Source organism: Branchiostoma floridae, chromosome 13, assembly GCF_000003815.2.
Source record: "Branchiostoma floridae strain S238N-H82 chromosome 13, Bfl_VNyyK, whole genome shotgun sequence".
Classification (NCBI taxonomy): Eukaryota; Metazoa; Chordata; class Leptocardii; order Amphioxiformes; family Branchiostomatidae; genus Branchiostoma; species Branchiostoma floridae.
The window spans coordinates 18,277,789-18,300,758 of NC_049991.1; the positions used below are offsets into that span (position 1 = coordinate 18,277,789).

Consider the following 22,970-nt stretch of genomic DNA (forward strand, 5'->3'; position numbering starts at 1 on the left):
ACGAAAACGTAGATAGCTAAATGTACCTATTCTGCCATTTTAAAAGTGGTTATCTGGCGCATATGTGAAGTAGGTACTAACTTGTATAGACATTTTGGAAATAAATCAATAAAATCAACACAACAACTTTTCCAGGGATGTTTACAGAATTGGATACAAACCCGACTATTACACCACCTACTACACAGGATATTTCTGTTGTCGCGGATGGACTGGATCAAACTGTAACACAGGTATGGTCTATAGTATAATAAAGTTTATTGCAAATTCTTGCCCGTGGGATAATTGCAGGTAACACAAAAGATTCAAACAGTGTAAAAACAATATCATAAGTGTCTACTCTATTCAAAAGCTAGTAAAAGCTAACTCTAGATCCAGCGTTATTGGGTTCGTAGTAGTATAGTAAATAACTAAATCATCCTTGCTAATTAATGTATTGTTCACGTTTATCATCATGATCAACTAACTGTATTATTTTCTAGTTGCTCTGTATACTCATTTCTGCCAACAGAGGTTAACATATCGCAATATATTTCATGGTAGTTTTGTACCTTTAGCTGACGTGCATGGTGTTGTTGCGTTATGCTTTGTAATATCCTTCTACAGATGTTTTAACTATCGTACATTGTATATGTTAACGTTATCACATATTGCTAGCTGTATGCAGCAGAGGCTGCTACAACGGTGCGTGTACAGCACCAGGTGTCTGCTCCTGTCGCACGGGATGGCAGGGCTCTACTTGTGGCACAGGTGATGGTTCATCCCTTACATGTGTTGTAATGTGTCTTAACTTAGAACGTAAAGTTTATCCGTAAATAGTTTCATCAGGTTGATATATCAATTGAACAAAGCCTTCTTCGTTACACAACCTTCCTTAATTTTTCAGTAGACGTTTCGACGAAGAAGGCTTTGCTCAGTCTGGCTTTATGACTAATGTGAAGGACAACAGTGTTTCCTACATTGTCTGAAATCAAAGTCGTTTAGCAATAATGTTTACTACTGACGGTAAATTCTAAAAGTTTATTGGTCACTTTGATTTGCAGTTATGTAGAAGACATGTTGCACCTGTAGTTTGGAAAATTTATTGTAGTTAAAGGTGTTAAATAGATCTTTTTTTACAGGTGGAAATCTCATGCTTTCTCTTCCTTCTGATTTCCAGATACAAACGAATGTACGAGCGACAATGGAGGCTGCAGCCATAACTGTGTAAACACAGATGGAAGCTACTACTGCACCTGCCGTACAGGCTATCGTCTGTCAGGAAGTCAGTCGTGTACTGGTAAGTTATTGTCTTAGTTACCTAAAAATATGACAATGCATTTTGTATGCTTTGATTCAAGTTCCAGGCTATACTGATGTATTCCCACCAAATAGAGATGAAAGCAAACTTGTCATTAGTGAACCTCATTCTCTAAAGTGTTTTAAAGCTAAATCATTATCACGGCAGATATAAACGAATGTAGCAGCGGTAACGGGGGCTGTGATCATCAGTGCCATGATACTTCCGGATCCTTCTACTGCACGTGCAACACCGGATATTCCTTCTATGGAAGCACAAGATGTATTGGTACGTTTTCTGACCTTAACCATTTGAACTTATTTGTTCCTTGGTACATGATATAATCCGAAAACTTGGGAAATTTATCATTGGAATATTTTGACACCAAATGTTGCATATAGCTATGCTATGCTAACAGGTAGGAATACCACCTAATCTTAATATCACATATACTGTAAATGCGGAAATGTTCGCGGTGGATTAATGTTCGCGGTTTTCGCGGTGACCACTTCACCGCGAACTTAAAACCACCGCGAACATTTTTCTTTTATGCATAGACTGCATTCATAGATTGATATAACAAGATTCGTCATTGAAAACCAAAACATAAAATCATGGTCGATGTTTTAATGACCATCTCAGTAAAAACTAGTGCACGTAAATAATCTCCAAGCTTAATTGTGAATGGACGATATTGAAAACAAACTTTAAGCCACTGGTCATACTAAACTCCTCAGAAGATCCATCTTGTAGTTCTGCCATTCTACCTGGAGATTACTGATGGTTAGCCTGACTAAAATCGTGCCCCTAGCGGCCGGCCCTACGATTGCCGCCGCCCTAGGAGGGAGGAGGGGGTCATTAAGCCCAGCCGGTGAGAGCTTGTGTAAACACAGGCTAACTGATGGTTAAACTAAAGGCCTCAGAAGATTTGTATAGTCCTTATACTGTACAGACTTTCTTCTTTTTTCCAAGTCCTGAGAAATGTTAGAGAGTTTTGCCTTAAAGTTTATACCTTAGAGATTACATCCAAGAACCGTTTTAGTTATCTTATGATTAAACTTAACTCCTCAGTAGATTTGTATAGTCCTTATACTGTAGACTCTTGCCTTGTTTTTAATATCCGAGAAAAGTTGAGTATAGCCTGTCTACCTGGAGATTACATTTGAAAACCTTCATAGTTATCTGATGGTTAAACTAAATTCCTCAGAAGATCTGTATAGTCCTTATACTGTACAGACTCTCGTCTTGTTTCCAAGATCTAAGAAACGTTTAGAGTTTAGTGGCTTTCTACTTGGAGATTACATCCAAGAACTGTTATATTAAGCTGATGGCCTCAAAAAAAACTACCGTATATTCTCGAATAAAGTACGCACCCCAATTAAAGTAATAAATTCATAGCATTCATAGACTGCAGTCTATGGTGCTACCGCGAATTTAAATCCACCGCGAAAAGTCCCTTTTCCCGGTACCGCGAAATTAAATCCCCGCGAATTTAAATGCATTTACAGTATTACACGGAAGGTTATAAATTTGAGGAAAAATGACGTTGTTATAATCATACACCACGTGCACGCTCTTAATAATTCCGCATTCTGTTAGATTACATTGCATGCTATATAACAAGCGATGTACATGTGTACATATTGGGGTGGTGGTGTGGTGGAATGTTGCAACCGTATATATTGCCATTCTACACTGACTTCCACCTGTCCTGTCGCCTGTCCTAATAACATTTTGTTTTCATATCACCTGCAATTGTGTGCTTCTGACTCGATGTGCGTACCGTCACTGGTACTCCCAGGCCCTGTGTTACACAATGTATCTTATGTGTATAGATATTGATGAGTGCTCGAGGAATACCGACGGATGCTCCCACATCTGTGACAACACGGTGGGCAGCTACACGTGCCGCTGTAGACCTGGGTACTCACTACAGTCCGACAGGCACTCCTGCAGGGACATAGACGAATGTTCCTCTGACAACGGAGGCTGTGAGCACACCTGTAGAAACAGTGCCGGGAGCTACAGTTGTGACTGCGACATCGGATTTCGCCTGAACTCGAACGATCATTCCTGTGACGGTAAATGTACCTTTTAGAAATTTATTAATTTTTTTTTTCCGTTTAAGAAAAGTAATGGTAAATCTGGGCTCACAGTACTGGCACAGCGAAATGTATATTAGACAGAATCGTATGCTAAGAGGTACCCTTGCCGTTGATATTGATCATGGCAGATTGTGGAGAGACTGCCAAGAGATTGCCAGCTTAGAAGATCTCAGAAGAAACTATTGTGCTTTGATGACAGCTATGTATGTTGTATTCCTCAACAGACATCGACGAATGTGAAGAGGACATCCATGGCTGTGACCACATCTGTACCAACACCAGGGGCAGCTTCGTCTGTTCCTGCCGACCCGGCTACTCTTTGATGTCTGACGGACGCCTGTGCCAAGGTATCAAATTGAATGCATTCCATTGCGTTATCATACTACGTATACACTGATGCTTTTACAGTTGACACTTTCTGAGAGAGCTACAAAAACCCTCACTTTTCTCTACAGACATAAATGAATGCGAGCCAGGTGGTTTCCATGCATGCGCACAAAACTGCCACAACGAGGTGGGAAGCTACACCTGTTCCTGTCATGTGGGATACCGACTGGGGACAGATGGTCGAGCATGTAACGGTAAGCGCACCACGCTGTAAACGACAGGATCTCCAATCTGCAGCATGTAACCTATAGAAGCTTTTTGACTGACATGCTACATTCGTTTGTCATATTACATGATTCACATTTCTCCTTATCATTAGAAACGAGCGGGTAGATGTTAATGGTATTTTTCTTATGTTTCTGTCATCAAACAACTTTCATTTACAAAGATATCGACGAGTGCAGTGAGCAGTCGTCAGGGTGCGAACACACCTGCTTCAACTCCGTCGGCAGTTACTACTGTGGCTGTCACAGCGGATGGCACCTCGCATGGGACCAGCACACATGTCTAGGTCAGGACTTTTTTCAACGTATAGAATTGTACTGAAGGAAATGCAGATGATTAATAATCCAATGTTTACTCCCATTGTCAGTTAACCTACTGAAAAGCTAGCGACCTGACTGAAATGTCAGTTCACAACTTGTGAAGAGTCAAATTGGTCGCCTTTTATGTTAAATATCATGGTTCTCCCATGATATTTAACATTCTCTTCCTCCTCGACCCCTCGAATGTGTATCTAGTCCTGTTAAATATACGCCTAGCTTATACGCAAAATACATTTTTCCATTAGGCAACCCATGCGTGGACATCGGAATTCCGCAGAATGGCGGGCGAGTCTGCACCGGTTTTGTCACAAACGAGACGTGTTCGTTTGAGTGCCATCCCGGATACTACATGACCGGGTCGATGGAACGACATTGCCTACCTTCCGCACAATGGTCAGGGGAGCAGCCGCAGTGCCCACGTAAGTAGTATAGACCTTCAATCCAGCTATCTCATTACAAAACAAACATCTAACCAGGTCAAGCAGCAAGACATACATGCATATGTGTACTTGTGTGTGTGTGTGTGTGTTTGTGTGTTTCTCTCTCTCTCTCTCTCTCTGTGAGAGTGAGTGAGTGAGTCAGTCAGTGAGTCAGTGAGTCAGTCAGTCAGTCAGTCAGTCAGTCAGTCAGTCAGTCAGTCAGTCAGTCAGTCAGTCAGTCAGTGAGTGAACATTTCACTATGGATAAATGATGCCAAAACATCAGGGAGCAATTTTCTTAAAGTAAGTCATTTTTTTCCGTCAGCCAAGTTGTGCGACAGACTACAGCCTCCTGAGAACGGTTACATCAGGATGCCTTGCCGGAGGGAGTACACCTCGCGATGCACGATGGGATGCAATGCCGGCTACTACCAGTCCGACGGCACTGACGCTTACAAAGACTGCGTACTACAAGACAGTGGGGTGGGATGGAGCGACAACCCCTTCAACTGTTCACGTGAGCTCAATAGATAATATCTACCAATAATGCAAATGTACAGTATTCGTTGTAACCATCAAGACATGTAGTTGTTGATACGATGTTATGTATAGCAGCATAATGCACTTAAAATCCATATTGCAAGTACCTTTTCTGATAAAATTCAATATTCACTTGTCATTGTTAAAACATGTGTGCATTATACTTCTGGATAGTTATCACAGCCTGTGAACCAAACCCATGTCTCCACGGAGGACGATGCACCCCGCTAGACTCCGTTCAATATTCATGTGATTGTACAGGCACTGGCTACAAGGGTGACAGATGTCAAACCGGTTTCATAACATTTCCCGAAAAGGGGTACCCAATTTTGTACCGGTACGAATGGTCTGAAGCGTTTGAGATCCTTGCAAACCCAACGAAAGAACTGGTCCTCTCTCTGTATGGAAATGGTTTGGAGTTCGAGCCATCGACAATAGTCTTTTCGTATCCAGATTCTGCAGCTGAAGTCAGGGTGATGGGAAGGGTGTCTGGCTTGATACCGATAGAGTACAGCATTTCAGGTGAAAGTGCAGCAGAGTTTGAGGTACCAGACGTCGCGCTTTTATCAGTGAACAATCGAAATCACCCATTCGGACCCAGGCTGCCTCAACGATACGCAGCTGGCGATGACAACCTCCTTCCTGCGGGATGTAACGTGTTGGATCTGGTAAACGCTCCCTGTGAAAATGTTAGCTTGCTGTCCACATCCCCTTGGCATGAAGATCCCGTGAACGTCTTCCTTAGCTTTTCCACCGGCCTCATACATTTGCAAACCAATAATATCACACTGCCGTTTTCACTGACTGGCACTACGATTAAAACGGATACAAAAATTACTTCATTGCCTCTGAAAGAAGCTTTCTTCACATACATGGACAACCATTCCACGGATGATGGTTCAGGCGTATGTCTGGATTCACAATTCCCGGCTGCACTTCTGAAAACACTTACAGAAGCGTCCGCTTTCTTTAATTCATATGTAAAATCCGTGAACAGTCTCCTTCCAGGCTGGGTTCGCCTTGGTTCCAGTACAGAGCCACAGCAGTGGCTGATGAGTGGCTTCTCTCATCTGGCCACTGTTTATTCCATTGACGAAGCATCTTGTGGAAACCTCCCTTTCCCATCTGATAGTCTTGTCCATGTACTGCGTATCTCTTCAAACGTCACCTTTAATGTTCTTGGAGAGCTTAAGACAACGACCGTTGTCGATGGTAACATTTGTCTCGTCGTCGACCTTTGCTCCAAGTCCTTTGCGATCACCTTCCCATTCTCCAGTGGAGATGGCGTCATCCGAGTGCTTTCTGAGAAACTTGGTCTGTCTGAATGGGACTTTTCCCTGAGAGGATTTGGCATGTCACCCTCGTCTAGTCTGTACAATCCTGAATTTGACGCGGTCTTCTGGGATGACCAAGGAACATCTCATCAGAAGTCTGTATCAGGGGACATCTGGTTAGATTCCAGCTTCCAATTTACTGTGGCATCAGCGAACATGATAGCAACAGCCAACGTACATGTGGACGGAAGTTTGTTCATCCAGTCAACAGGCATGGAAAAGGTAAATTTGCTGGGGCTGAATTCTATATGACCATTCTTACACTTAGACGTTCCATCCCTTTTCAGAAGGTTCAAGCAGCAGGAAATGATGTGGGACTTTGTACAGATATCGGAATATGTATTCTAATCGAATATCTGTGATATTACAATATCTATCGTCACAAGTAATAGATATAGCCATGGTAATCTATGGTGCAATGGTTTGATTATAGAGATTCATGTCTTTGTACTCTCTTTTGCAGGTCTTCAGCCATTTCCTCTCCAGAGGACTTCTGGCTACAGGAAAACCACACATGTCAATGACGCTTGGACTGGACTACGGGGAAACGACGATGAAATTCAGCTTCCCGAATGAAGAAACATGGCTCTACATTTCTACAGAGGGTACGTTAAACGTGTATTTTATTTGGGACGGTACGGCGTTACCTACATGCAAACATATCTCCTGACGCATTGTATGCTGTAACACTTGATATTACAAATGTTTACTTTAGATAGAGGGTCACGCGCCACTAAATTGTCAATGCATGAATTCACGGGGCTACTGGTTGCTGTTTTTTTCGGTGGCCCAAGATATCGCACTGTAATTATCTGACACACCAATGTTTCTACTAACTCACATCAAGGCGCTTCATTTCTTTTTCTTACCACAGTTATCAATGATTGAAGGAATATGCCAACGCCTTAAAACATAATGATATACAAATTACACTTTCCATGTTTCTCTATTTACTCTCTTTGCCTGGTTACGGCTTTAATCAAAGATACTGCAATTGGCGAACATTTCTTTTACTCATCACTTGATGATAGTAACAACCATGCATTAAGTTAGGTTTAAGAGACAAGACAGGCGTAAATGCACCATGCTTTTCCTCCAAAGTTTCCACAGTTAAAGACAATGTTTAATATACGTAACATACTTGCAGGTGCCGACAACAGCATTGTCAAGATTCAGTTCAATCGGATGACCAGTCAAAGCCCATTTGCTGACACTGTGCTGAACACCGTCTTTGCCATAAGTGACAACACAAAAATCATGGGCTACATAAAACTGGCGCGCAATAGCCAACCCGTCAGCAAAAATCCTTTGCTACTGAATGCGCTGCAAAGTCTTAATGAGACTGCTAGTCGGGTCCTCCACTTGTCATCAACTATGGTAGGGAGAATACCCACGGATCAAATCATCGACTTGCAAAAGAAACTCACAACATACCGAGAAATTACTGAGAACTGTCTTCGTGCAGTCAACTTTGCCAACAATACAATGGAGATCATTGACGCATTCACGGCACTGCAGACGGAATATTGGCCACTTTCCAGAATGTTGATTGAAACAGCCGAGACACTCAGTGATAGCAGACATACTGACAGAGTAAGTGCAGTCCAAGATTTGTTGTCAGAGTTTTCACATTCTCATGACAAAATCATACAAATCATCCTGAACGAAACTTCGCAAGCACAGATCACAGAGTTTGGCTTAACATTTCGTACTACGGTCTGTCAACAGAGTCTTTGTTTTGGCGATTCAGACGTGGAGCTAGTCACAAAGGAAGAAAATTCGTGGACAGTCGGAGGCATCATTTCGCCCACCAAAAGTTGGTCTTTTGATCAGTATCTGAGATTCCCTGAAGGTAGCAAAGTGACATGGACACTAGCCGACGAAACAATATCCACAAATGCAAAAGTAGATTTTCAGATCTTTGGGGAAAAGAAGAAGCTGACACTTTGGACCGACAACAAAATTGCTCACGTGCAGGGGGATGTTTTCGTTGACCAGTTTCCCATCCACTTAGCTGGACATTGCGACACGGGAAGAGCCTTACGGTGGAATATCACAGCCTCGTTTCTTCACGACGCAGATGGCCTTCCCCGTCATGTGGAAGATCGGCTGGAATCCTATCTCTCGGAAATTTTGGATAAGTCGGTCACCCGCTATAAACTAGCACAGAAGTCGGTCGAAAATCTTGAACAACTCTTTTCCGAGGTGAATGCAGAACTTGACAATTCGAACCAACGCCTTCAAAGCATCGAAGAGCAGTATGCCACAGCTTTGGCCGAATTACAAGACAGTGAGAACACACTAGAGGAACTAGAGCGCGATTTTGAGAGTGGGAGCAGTGACATAGAAGACCACCTGAACGCACTCGACGCTCTGTGTGAACTGCAAATCTGCCCTGCTATACAGACACCGGGCATCAAGTGCAGTTCATGTACAAAACCATTATCTCGCAAGATACCCACGGAATGTTGCACACCATGCTACAATACTCGCCGAGTGATCGAACGGTACGAGTATCAAACGACATGTTTTGATTGGAGCGAAACGTGTACAGGGACACACTATTCTCGATGCAGTTTTTGGGGAATCGGTGGGTGTAGTTATGGTACCATATGGAAATGTACCGCCAAAACTAACATATACGCCTGCAGTGAGAAATGTGACAAGGCCGTCACCTACTATGACGAAGCGGAATGCTGTAAGACATGCTATGACATGGAAACGGGATACGTTCAGACAAAATGCTGTAAAGAGGTCCCGGACTGGACGGTAACACAAGATCCAACATGCCTCAGTGAGAACGATGTCTGTAGGTCAGTGCGAAACACGATATTTTCACGCTATGAACAATCCTGGGGAGATGTGACGGCAAAACTTGCACAGTTACAGTCTGCAAGATCACGTCGAACCACAAATGAAATAAACCTTGAAAGTCTGCGTGTGCAATTAGATGCACAGCGCCTATATGCCAAAGAACGAGAGGCACTATCCGAGCGTTATCTCTTGTCTCTACATGAAGCGAAGCTAACGCTGGAGTCCGTAAAGAACACATTAAGTGACTCGTTTAAACTCCGCAGCCTATTTGACGGTACATTTATGACAGGTCTGCAGATAGTGAACGTGTCCTTAGCGATGATGCTGACAAGCAACAACTCCAGAATCATACCCTTAAAGGTAGTTGTTCAACATGATTCTCTTCTGCAAGAAGTTGGAATCGTTCTTGACCTTGATTCCATCGATACATCTCTGACTGTTGGAGTAAAGAAAATAGGCAGGACCATTTTCGGTAACATCGATGCTGCACTCCACGCCCTCTCTATGTTTCCCGGAAATGAAGCAAGGAGAAGAAAGCGTTCTACGACAGAAGAAACCACTGGCTCGTGTCACGTATTTCATGAAATCTCTACTTACGTCACTGAAATATTCACCCTGATTCAGGACTTTGAGAGCGAACAGCTTCGCATGAAACGCTTGTTCAGGGAATCCGAACAGCACCTGCTGGCACTGAAACAGAACCTCATCTCAAATAAGGGACCGCCGGAGAGTGCATACAACAAAACAATTCTGGTCGATTATTTCAACATAACAATTGACCCTATCAAAGACATGGAAAACATCAGTGATGAGGCACACGCAACTCTCAACTTGATCGAGACAATTTCCCTGCTTAACAGAAACAATGAGGACTCATCAACGGGGACTGTGGCAGAGAACCGTCTGTACGTTTCATACGAAGAGATAACTCACAATGCCTCCTACTTCGACGTCTGTTTTGGCTTCCGCGACTGCATACTTCAGGTTATAGAGGACTACTACAATCTTCTGTACCCAACACAAGAAACCGAAGTCATTGCGCTTGAGGGCACTATTCTGGAGGTTAAGGATAGCCTCGTATTGTTATTGAACGAGACCAGTTTGAACAGAAGTGGCATCTACATGAATCTACAGAATCTTATGGCCTGTATCAACACCACACGCGTTGAACACTGGCTCTGTGGCACTGCCCCAACTATTCAACATCAACCACCGCTGACAAACGAAGTGCTGAAGGGCCATGACCTGATGCTTGAATGCAACGTCACCGGTGTCCCTGACCCCAAATATGAATGGATCAAAGACAGTAAAACAAAAGTTGGTCACTCCGCGGTGCTGATGCTGGAACACGTACATGAAGACGCTGAAGGAGAATATGCATGCAGTGCCTCTAACAGGTTTGGCTCATCATCAAGTCTGCCTATTCAAGTGATCGTCACATCTAAACCACAGATCACCCAGCACCCGGTGTCTCAGGAACTCGCTCTGGGAAGTGAAGTAGGAACCACAATGAACTGCAGTGCAACAGGTAAGTTCCATTTGTGATATATTTGAAACATTGATGCCATGTGTGATGCATTTATGAGTGAATATAGACCTGTATTGCCACACACACAAGCCACAACATTGGCATCCGCAAATGCCTTTTTTCTCCACAGAAAAACAGTGACTGTCTAAAATATCTTAGCTCATTAAATATACATTGTCTTACACTTAGTAGCTAAGGGTACAGGTTTTTAATCAAAATTGTTTTTCTTCAACATTCTGACCATTTTTGTAGCTTAGAGATCTATTGACTTTTAAGGTTGCAAGCACTGTTATTGTATCGGACAAATAGGAATGAATAAGGAACGGTATCACTTTGTGCCAACAGGCACACCAACACCTTTGACTCGCTGGTTCTTTCGAAGAGACACATCGTCAGATTGGGTTCAGCTCAACAACGGGACAGCATCAGGGTATATTCTGATACTCCACCCAACGTGGCAAGACGAAGGATGGTACGCCTGCAGGGCGGAAAACGAACACGGACAAACTATGAGTGAAGCGGCCTTTCTAATGATACTTGATATCACAGTGGCGGTGCCTACTGTGAACATAACCTTTCAGGTCACTGAACACAAAGAGAGCAACGATATGCGGCTGCCACGGGTCAAACGCGAAGACCTCTCCTTTTCAACACAAATACCATCTATTGTTGCACAAATTGGATCGACCGCAAGCATGCCTACCGTTCCACCAGAAGTAAACATTATCTCCACGCCAGATGTAAACGCTGGGCATGGCATGGATTTTGACAGTATCGTGAGCGTTCTTGAGGACATAACCGGTCTCGGCAGCGTTTCAGAACTGTTTCTAATCCAAGACGTTGCTAACAAAGGCTACACACGTCTTCAGGTCACATTAACTGGCAAGAACTTGACCAATGGAACAGATTATCCTCGCGTGTACCCTCATTACGCAAAGCAAATGACAAACGAACTAGATGAATTCCAAAGTAAGATATCTGAACTCGAACAGACGACAAAGGAAGAGAATCTTAGCGCAGTGTATGGTGGTCAGAATGTAACATTTGACCCTGACGTGTTCGAGGTCGTCCATACCGAATTCCTGTGTCCGCCTGGACAAGGGCTGGACGAAAACGGATATATTTGCGGTGAGTAGTATCAAAATAGTCACAATTTTGTTCTCACAAATTGCCAAAGATTTAGCCTATGCCTTTGTCAGTAAAAACATTCATTCATTCAATCACGTACTCACTTATTCACTCACTCATATGAATGTGTGCCTCTTTTATTGTACTGATTAAGACTATTACATGTTTAGCCATACTATATACTACTGGGACGCAGTTTGAGATTCTGTCGCTGCACTAACATGTATATAATTTAATCACACTATTCCACACAGTAAACTGCCCACCAGGAAAGTACAGGCCTCCCAGTGATCTCTTCTGGGCATCTACGTGCAGGCCATGTTCGAAGGGATTCTATCAGGAACAACAAGGCCGGGATTACTGTGATCCATGTCCAGAGGGAACCACGACGTATTCATCGGGGACAAGAGATTCTACGATGTGCTACGGTACCAATAGATAATCTTCGCGTTTATTTTGTGTTCACTTTTCAAAATTAGATTTTCCTGCATCACTTCTTTTAAAAGCCCTCATCTGCAAAAATGATGGACCTTAAAACATTATAACTTTGCCATTATAATAACCAATGAATATTACTAATAAAAAACGTGTTTTCAAAACAAAATACAGAGCTCACCTGGAATTTTTTGCATCGTCGGACATTATCATTCATTTCACTTTAACATATTTTCGCAGAGCCCTGCCAACCCGGAAGTTTTTCTGAAAATGGTCTCAAGAGCCAGAACTGCACCTCCTGTCCAGAAAACACCTACCAGGAGAACTGGGAACAGACCTTCTGCACCGCGTGTCCACCAGGACAGGGTACGCGTCACCAGGGCGCGACGTCGCCGGAGACCTGTGAGAGTAAGTGATTGATGATTGTGGGATTTGTATTACTACCAATCTCCTTTCAGGCTTGATTCCTGGTCTGTATCTGTATCTATATAGCCGGTATAACCGCCCGTCGGCGTATCACACCAGCTTCGTAGGCACGCGGCGCGGCAGCAGCTGGGTATATTACACTGAACGACACATCTGCAAGCGTTCTTTAAAATTATCCAGAGAAAATGCCCCTGCTGTGCTTGATGATAACTAATTCCACTTAACGATAGTTCTGAGAAAGTACGAATTTTTCAACACATCAATCCTAGGTTGGTAACTCTGGTACTTGAAGGCATGACTGTTTCTTGTTGTTTTTTGGGCTGGTATTAGAAACTTATCAGTCGGTACGTCCGCCAGTCTTTTGGTAATTTTGTACATCATGCAAAGTGTGGTCAATCGCGTAAGATATAGCACCTGTACATGTTGTTTTTCTGCAGTTAAATGCAAGGAGGGTCATTTCTCCGAGACTGGGTTCGAGCCGTGTACTCCTTGCCCCAAAGGATCATTTCAAAACAACACTGGACATTTAGACTGCGTGGACTGTGGCGTCTCGTTAACGACAAGTAGTGGAGGCTCTACTTCATCTGAACAATGCAGAGGTATATGTCTATCTATGAGCTGAGTTCTTATAGCATACATACATACAAAGTCATAATCTTATCGAGTTGTAGCATTAACAAAGGTCTGCTTCCAGTGCGATCTATCATTCATTTTTACAGTTAGGTCCTTATTATCATATGGTCCAGGTCCTATAGCGGTAACACGAATCCCTTGACTACCTGACTTACTGCGTTTTCTTTTAGACATTTGTTTGCTGATACTTTGACAAAAATAAACTTTCCACGTCCCCAGAGCCTTGCCATGCGGGGTTTTACTTCTTCGCGAGCAGCGCGTCTGATGAGGGAGAGTGCTCTCCATGTCCGAAAGGGTACTACCTGCCGCAGATCCGGAACCCCAGGGAAGAGATGAGGAAGTGTCTTAAATGTCCGTTTGGTCTGACAACAGCTAGCGTTGGAGCCACGTCCTCCTCAGATTGTGGAAGTACGTGTTACAAGCTCTTATCTTATTCAATTTTGTATTTTAGATGATCAAAACTGATTTTTTATGAGTCAGCCACAATAGTCGACTATTTCCTCTTCTTTGTTCACAGTAAATCCTACATGGTTTCCTGTAGTAGATGTAGCAAATGTATTTCTTTCACCAGTAGTCGTTGCAAGAATAAAAGAGCATACGTTGTATACATTTGATAAATAAATGGAACAGGGGAAAAAGCTTCAAGGAAAAAGTTTTCATATTCAACTACGTACAGTTGATTCCTGCTCAAGATAACATTTACCATCCTACAGTGAGCTGTAGACCAGGCACATACTCAGATACAGGCCTTCACCCCTGCACCCCGTGTTCAAATGGAACCTACCAACACCAGGAAGGGATGAAAGGGTGCCTGCTGTGTCCAAACGGGACAGAGGCAACAACCGAAGGTTTAACGCAGTGTACAGGTGAGTTTGCATTACGAGCCATTGCAGAATATTCTGTCATTCCGAAATGTTTAATAATGTTACAACTTTCCTGCTACATAAATTTGCAAGTCTGTTTTGTCTTAATATTTCTTTTCGTTTTTCTTTACTCCTTTAGTTCAAGACCCATATCATTGCATTGTAATCATAAAAAAAATGTACTAAACACATAAAACATGCATATTGGTTGTACATATCACACAGTATTGTGACATTGTGCTTTTTCATCCCGATCAATGTGCAGAAATACCGAGCAGCACCCTTCAGCACAAGGGTCGGGCAGTTCAAAGAGTAATCATCATCATTGTATTGAGCTGTGGGATTGGCATTGGTGAGTAAAACCAAAACACATGTTTAATTACAGGCAACAACAAAACAATCATTTGCTACTAATGAATGAGTGTGTTTAATTAGCAAAATGATTTGCTATCAAAAGGATATATAACCAATCCAAAGAAGTCAGACCTTTTATAATTAGTTTTTGTATCAAATTACCTACTATACGTTTAAATCACATTCTTACAACTATAATGGAATGATTCTACGTTAGATTGCAAATGAGTTGAGGTACATACCAAGTATCTTTATTATTACATGCATTCATTCATATATGCCAGGTACACCATACTTGTAACTACTTACCCTTACCAAAACGATATTTTTACCATGGTTTCTTTATTTGTTTCAGGAGTCTTGGCTACGTTGGTCCTGGTGATAGCTAAAAAGCTTTACCTCATGCGACGAGCAAGCCGGTAGAATGTCATGTAGAATTGTACAGTATTCTTTTGCAAGTTAGATTACCCTTAAAATTGCAGGCAACTGGCATTTGGAATTCAGTGTTATGTATTTTTGTGTACTTCATACATTGACTTGCGTAACCATAATGTTTATTTTCGACAAGGAAAGCATACATCGATCCGTGACCTGACATAAAAGTACACAAGACGCAAGGTCCTCGTATCAAACGTGTATATACGTATTTTGAGGTGGTATTCACTATATGTTCATATTGCTGTGTTTTGAATTTGTTTGTGATGTGAGTCTTATTCGGTATGTTAAATAAAGTAAGAGACATAGACCTTTTCTGTGTAATGGTATTACATGGGTGCTGACCTTACAAACTAATGTGAATTGGCAGGCACTCGTTTCACACTGTATTGAAGTTTATAGGATGGTGATGCATTCCCAGTTTGCCTTTTTTTTACCTGCCCCAACACCCCTCCCCAACACTTTTCCTTGGATCCAGCCTGCCACAACATGTTTGCAAAATGTTGATCTAAGAACAATGCAAGATTCCGTTCTCTCTACTTTTGTCGAGTGTAAAGCCGGGGCAATGATCTAGGCAGCAATACACATTTGCCACTAGGGTAGGTGAAAAACATGCATACGAATAACGTTGCTTGTATGAATGGGGTCGGGTGTGGCTAAATTGTGCCCACGTCAACGTAAGGTATTACCAGTACACGAAAGAAGAAGAAGTACAGAGGATGATTGTTACCTGGCTTATTTCATTATTCATATTCTCAAGTATAGACATAGTTTTAAGGCTCAAACTGTCAGCCGTTAAAGCCGTTATCATAAGCTATAAAATTCAAGGAGTAATAGTGCTTTGAATGTTTTAACCTATGTTATTATGATACCAAAAACAAATGTGTTGAGAAAAAACTATGGAACACCATAATGTAGCAGTTTCACATCCCTTTTTTCTACTTGCGTCTTAAGTTTTCTAGGCAAGATCTGGCGTCTACGCTTACTGTATACGTACTAGGTATGATGGATATTCACCGTCAGCGACACACAATAGTGGGTGAAACTTTAGGCGAAACTTCCTCATACGCACGTGCTTTGCGTTATACACACTGAGCTTATCACAACAAGGCACATGCTTTCGGTCAACATCACCATTGCGACATCACTTTTAAAAACATTAAAGGTGCCTTGATGTTCACAACAAACGTCAACCAACAGACAAAAGTGTTTTTCTCCACGGCAGCCACCACAAAGCAAGGTGAAACACAAACAATTATGTTCCCATTCACTGCTGTAATCGGCGCCTTGTCACAATAAACCATCAAACGTGTTTTTATCTACCGAGTATCATTTCTGCACACAGCACCATTCACGGTGACACCTTACACGAAAGTTCCTCATTCCTCCTGCAAAACTGGACAACACTTTGATCGTGGGAAAATGTTAAACAACAACCAATTATGATCAAAGTCATTCATGAAAAAAGTTTCTGTAAACTGTATGTGTGTTTGTGTCACTCATTCCCATAACCACAGTGGTGGGGAGACATCCATCAGCGGTGATAATAGTTAAGAAGAAAATATTTTTAATTTCTGTCCAAAGCTACAGATGCTGCGAATGGGGTCAAGCTATACAACATGTTCTACAGTAAACTGTAAGACTCTGCTAAAAAATTGGCCACGTTAAGAGCATTGGCCGGCGCAGTTAGAGAATGTAACCCCTTATCGTGGATTAAATATTCGCCCTACTTTTGCCGAATTCTATTCCCCATAGCCCCTTAAGAATGCCTGTTGAACAATATATAATATTATACTAGATGTGACTTTCTAGAATCCGAATCACACCTTGTGTCACTATCCACATTGTTTTCCACAAACTGCCACAATGCAAAATGTTTCAACAAGCAAGCACACACGCACACACGCACACACATACAAGAACATACACACAAGTCACTCCAATTAGTATAGAGATAGACCTGTGTCGTTCTTAGTTTGAAAGATTGATATCTAAAGATGTGTTTTGGGTCTTGTTTAAAGGCTAAGCTGCACCGAGTACTAATGGGACAGCGCCACAGGTGTGACGTAATTTCGCCATATCAAGTTATCCCTCAATGAGATTATCATTTTTGGGCATGAAAATTTATTCAAACCGTTGTATTTCGCAAAGGTACAATGTTAAACAGCATGTACACCTTATCGTCTTCGTTTCCCACGTCTACGAGAAAGCACCTTATACTTAATTGATAATGCCAATGAAAGACAACCGGAGAGACAAATGAACAATTCAAGAGCACTAGATTATGCAGTAAAACCTGGCTAGTGAGTTCCTCTTTAGTGATAAAAAGTGGCAAAACATTGGCCGTAAGAAAATGAGTGCATTGTTCTAATTATTGTTCTAAAGTTTGGAATATCAACATTGGTTTTGTATCAGGTCGCGCTGTAAGTTCCTCATTCACACGTCACATTTTGACATGTAAACAAAAGGCCTGCATTGTGGGGCCGTTAAAATTCTAGGAAAATGTAGTTTGATACACAGTAACAAAATATCCTTCAGTCCACATAAAAAGACGCCGTCTGCGTGCCAAATCAGGGACAAATAAGGCGCGTTTTGGTGGCTCATTACTACGAAACCTCCCAACGCGATTAGAGAAAAACGTTATTTTGGGACAGCCAATGGGCAATAGGGATATACGCTCACAGTGCAGCTTAGGGTACCTTGAAACAAGATTAGTGCACCTGCGCATGCCCTGGCCAGAACCGAGTTACCTAGCCAAGAAGACATACTGATGCCCCGATCTGTATAGTTTCCGCGTGTAACTACATGTCGTAACCACGAAAAAGTAACGATGATCAACGCAGACATTGGCGTGTTGAAGTTAGCACTATTCTGTGTGCTTCTGGGGGTGCTGATACCCAACGCAACTGGAACAGGTCAGTTATTTCTTGTCCAAAACTTTACTTCCTCTTTTTGAATCATGAGGTTTATGTTCTTCTTTTTTTCTCGTCACAATTTAATACCATATTTAACACATCAGTGCATACAAGTACATTTTTCTGTCCTGTGAGCATATCATCATTGGACTGAGCAGATCACTTTGAACTGATTGTTTTGACCATATGCAGCATAATGGTTCATATCCGGTATTTTGTGAAAAACTTCTTTGTTACAACACGGATCGTAATGAACCCCGAGTCTTCACGCCTCGTTGTAAATTTTAAAAAAAAGATGTCATGAAAAATCTCAACATTTTGTGGCAAATCTCGAGATCTTTCGAAACAATCTTGATATCTTAAGAAACAATTTTGATCATTTTCAGAACAATGTTTCATTAAGTCTCAAGATTGTGCGAATGATCTCAAGATTTTTTTCGAAACGCTTTCAAAACATCTCAAGACGTGCCTTTAAAGCAACTTTCCAAACATCTTAAGATTTTTGCGAAGCATCAATTTTTCTCAAACATCTTAAGACTGAGTGAAAATATGTCAAGATCATGTCATACCATCATGAGATCAAGTCAAAACATTTCAAGATTTAACACAAAATCTTTGGCATAAATCTCAAGATTTTTCTATTTCAACGACACGTGATCCGTTGAATACCAGAGAAGTGTTTCATAAAATATCAAATATGTTTAAGCTGTAGATCGAGAAGACTACGAGCATAATTTGTCTAAAGTGCTCTGCGTGATCGAAGAAAATATGTCCACTGCGAAATGCGTTTTTACTTTCAACAGACGGTTATGTATGCGTTTGAGTATGTGTGTGTGCGTGTGTGTGTGTGTGTGCAGTTGTGTGTGTGTGTGTATTTTTGTGCTGTGTTTGTGTGACTTGTGTGCGTTTGTGTGTGCTTGTGGGTGTGTGTGCTTTGTGTGTGTCTGTGCGTGTGAGTGTGTGTGTGTGTGTGTTTGTGTGTGTGTGCTTGTGTGTGTGTTTGTGTGTGTGTTTGTGCGTGTGTGTGTATGTGTATGTGTGTGTGTATCTTTGTGTTTGTGTGTGTGTGTGCTTTATGTGTGCATGTTTCTGTGTCAAGACCACTACTCGTACCCCCCTAGCAGCTTGTGCTGAATCGGCATGTTTTTTTCTGGAATGTTTGAAAGATAACCCAAGAAGGGGTTGATGGATCCTGGTAATGTTAAATGCATACAGAGCTTAAGTTATGATTGACATTATAGGACAATGATGCAATTAGGATGTAATTTCCGTAGTCAATGATGAATATGTCCCGTACTAGTGCTATTGAAACAAATTACAACTGAGAAAGAGAGGAGCATTGATGGATACAGATAAGGCAATTTAAGACTGAATTTGCATAATGAACGAGAAAATATGATAATCTCACACACAGTAAATGGGACGAATTTCATACTTATAGCATTTGGAAGTTATACATATGTGAACAGAGTTAGCCAAATATGTAAATCAGTACGTCATTTGCATCATGAAGACGTGTGTTTCGGTATGATCTTATTATTTATGATACAAATTTAGAGTTGTTCAATGTATGTATGTCAATATGATTAACATAAAGATCAAGATAAACATTGCTACATACGAAATTTACAGCCAATGATATGATATGATATGGATAATAAAAAAGAGGATGGTATCATTCAACTGATTTGAACTTCATGTTGATTTGCGCTATTTGTTCTTATATTGACTTTATATGTACTATTATTGAAAAGGCGTCATTTGACACCTGTTCCGCCATACCCTCCTTTGTCTATGTACATGAAGAATCTCAATAAATAAATAGATAAATAAATTATTTCTGACTGTGTTCGTTATTAAGTGAACTGTTGCATTGATATTGAATTCTTTCACCCTTTTCAGACTGCACATCCAAATTCCCACGGGGTGGCCTAATTTCCAACTGCAAACATGCTGAAGGCCGTCCGTACAACGCGAAAGAGCTGAAGAGTCCGCAGTATGGTGATGGAACCAGCTGTCTCTTCAAGTGCACCGGAGATTCGCCTGTAGAGAGGGAATGTCAAGACGGACAATGGAGTGGATACGAAATAGAATGCTTAACTGGTAAGTGTCTACTATAAAAGGCATGTAAGGCGTAGAGAAAACGTGCTATTTGAGACAAATGCTGCTCTGAAGAGGCCATTGACGTTTGGCTGCAAAGGAAGACCAACAGACTGACGTCAATAAAATGTTTTGCGTACACGGATTTTACAGAAAAAATAACGCCCCCATATTGCTGCAATTATCAGTAACTATGGAAATCATCTAATTTGCATGTTTTATGATCCTCGTGGTAGATTGGGAAACTTACTTCCAAGCCCAGTTGAAATGTGGAAAACTTAGCAAAAATTCGTCTGGCAATGTGTCGGTGGAAAATACTGGTTTCTTTGCGTTGCTTACACCATCGTTTTTGTTCAATTGTCCTTAACTTGGTCAAAATTGTCATTTACACTAATAGATGTAATAGCATTTAGGTTCTTTTATGCAAATCTTTGAATTCGTTAGTAGAATTTGAGAATACTATTGAGCACATGCTGACCTGTATGACATTGTCTTTTTACACTTTCAGCTGATGTCAACATCAAAGCTCACACAACTGCAATAGCCCATCATCGATCTAAGAGGTTTTGGGGAATAGTTGCGGGAGTCATTGGTGGAGCATTGATCACGTGCTTGTTTTTCTGCGGTGGAAGTAGCACAACTACAGTATATGTGACACGAACAGGTATGTTGGCGGAGTTCAACGTTTATTGCACATTTGAGCGTGATGATGAATTTTATTCTTTTATTTGAGACTGGAATTTCAATATGCTTTGGAGAGTATTCCTAATTTGCTGGGCAACAAGTTCATAATATTTATGCAGGTTCATGAATGTCCATGTTACCATGGCAACAGGCTTATAACGGGCTCATTCTACATAATTCGCTCATTTCGGTTTCGACAATGTATACAGTTCAGATTTTCTTGCTTGCTAACCACACCTATCTTCTTACATTAATCTCGTAATGTAATTTATTGCAAATTTCGGGATTCTGTATTCATACATATTATTCTAATTAGATGACGTCATTGGTCAAAAGCTAGTATGATGGGCCTTTTCTACTTTCAGTCATTCTACTTGTTTACAGAAAGTCATTGTTATATCATTAGCTCAGGTATAACAACGATATTGTACCTTGAATTTCTTCACTACATTGTAAGATTCATTTTGAACAAATTGATCAAATCAAATGGTCCTTCTTAGTAACAATTTTTATTGTGTTTTGGGGTTATTTGCTTCAGCATGTATTTTTGAAAGTCAAGATGGTGGATTTCAGCCTATACCTTAAAAATATATGTCATCATTTTATGCCATTTCTCTGGACAAATAATAAGTCTTTGCAGACGTTAGCAGTCTGTTAGATACCCTTTTATTAAAAATTTGTTGTATGCTTTCTAGTTTCACGAGAATACTTTTTACACGGGTCCAGCCAAGGGAATTGCATAAAGGGCGTCACATTTCGTCATGATTTCAAGAAATAATTTTCTATGTAATGTTACGTGAATTTTGTGGTCATGCGATAAGTAGTTCAGATCAGTTACAAGGGGAGGACCTCAAAACCCCTTCTTCCATCCCAGGATGTCCAGAAAAGACAGGTGTCCCAGTAATTTCTCCCCCGCCTCCTGTGGTTTCATCCCGAGCGTCCAAACAAAATCTTTCGCCCCGCTGCCCTTCACAAGACAAATCCGTTGGCAATTTTGCCCCCCCCCCTCTAATTCTACGAATATTTGACGCCGATTTTGTTTTGAAAGTTTCCCAAACAGTTCTGTGCAACATTCGCCATGCGTTTTCGTTCAAATATAACGAGGAAGGGGGACGGGCGGTGCGCCAGAAGACGACACGCTTTATTCGCTTGCTATCTCACGGTGCTCCATCGCTAGTTGCCAGAGAGTGGTGAAGTTTTGATGACTGGATTTTTAATACATTCATCTACTGGAAAGAGCCCTTCACACTCCGCGTTACAAGTGGCAAACGCAGTGAGACGTTTTCGTGAATGTAACTGAAGACTTTGTGCCACGCCAGACAATGTGTCCTAACTTGACGCGTTTTTGTATTCGGTTCTCTTCGGACGGTGATAAATTAAGTTAACAGCAATAAGAATTTAATTCTATGATATATTACTCTTCTTTAAGCTTTTGATAGTCAAAATGTGGTTGTGTGTACTTCTCGTCTCACGTAAAGAGAGCTTATCTAGCCACCATCCTGCGATGTTTTCACAGGAGATGGACTGAATGTACTGAGTGCGGCGGCGGTACCCGACTAACGACGTCCCTATGATAAAAAAACTCGGAAAATGTCTTCGGTATCTCTTGATAAAGTTTCATTTTCATATATGGTACGAATCACATGTTATAGTGTAACAAATCTTTGGAGCGTTCGCTCGTTTCTGTATCTATATAGCCGGTATAACCGCCCTTCGGCGTAACACACCAGCTTTGCAGGCACGCGGCGCGGCAGCAGCTCAGGGTTACCTCTACGATCACACCCGCGGGAAAACAACAGCGGCGATGCTTATGTTATTTTCTATTGTAGGTTTCCTACTGAACAAACCTTTGAAGACCCACATTTGTAGTGTTTTGTGAAGCTTTATTTCTTATGTGTATGATAGTGTGACAGTTTGGTACAGTTCGTGTACTTAGCAGCACGAGCCGCCTGTACGCAGTAACCAGTGACTGCAGTGATTCGCCGCTACCAACATTATTGTTAAAATTCTTTTTCTTTCTAAAAAAAAATAGGAAATGTATATGTA

General features: G+C 41.5%; 1 protein-coding gene across 1 annotated transcript; it reads left to right on the forward strand.

The window, feature by feature from the left end:
• The first annotated feature begins 989 nt into the window (after nucleotides 1-989).
• Nucleotides 990-12,087, forward strand: LOC118428591. The gene is made up of 14 exons (XM_035838691.1): nucleotides 990-1,005; nucleotides 1,160-1,279; nucleotides 1,448-1,567; nucleotides 3,115-3,360; nucleotides 3,609-3,731; nucleotides 3,840-3,965; nucleotides 4,160-4,282; nucleotides 4,562-4,735; nucleotides 5,061-5,252; nucleotides 5,450-6,831; nucleotides 7,073-7,214; nucleotides 7,757-7,849; nucleotides 8,462-10,951; nucleotides 11,297-12,087. Exons 1-14 carry the CDS (start codon nucleotides 990-992, stop codon nucleotides 12,085-12,087), a joined length of 6,138 nt encoding a protein of 2,045 aa, XP_035694584.1.
• The last annotated feature ends 10,883 nt before the right edge of the window (nucleotides 12,088-22,970 follow it).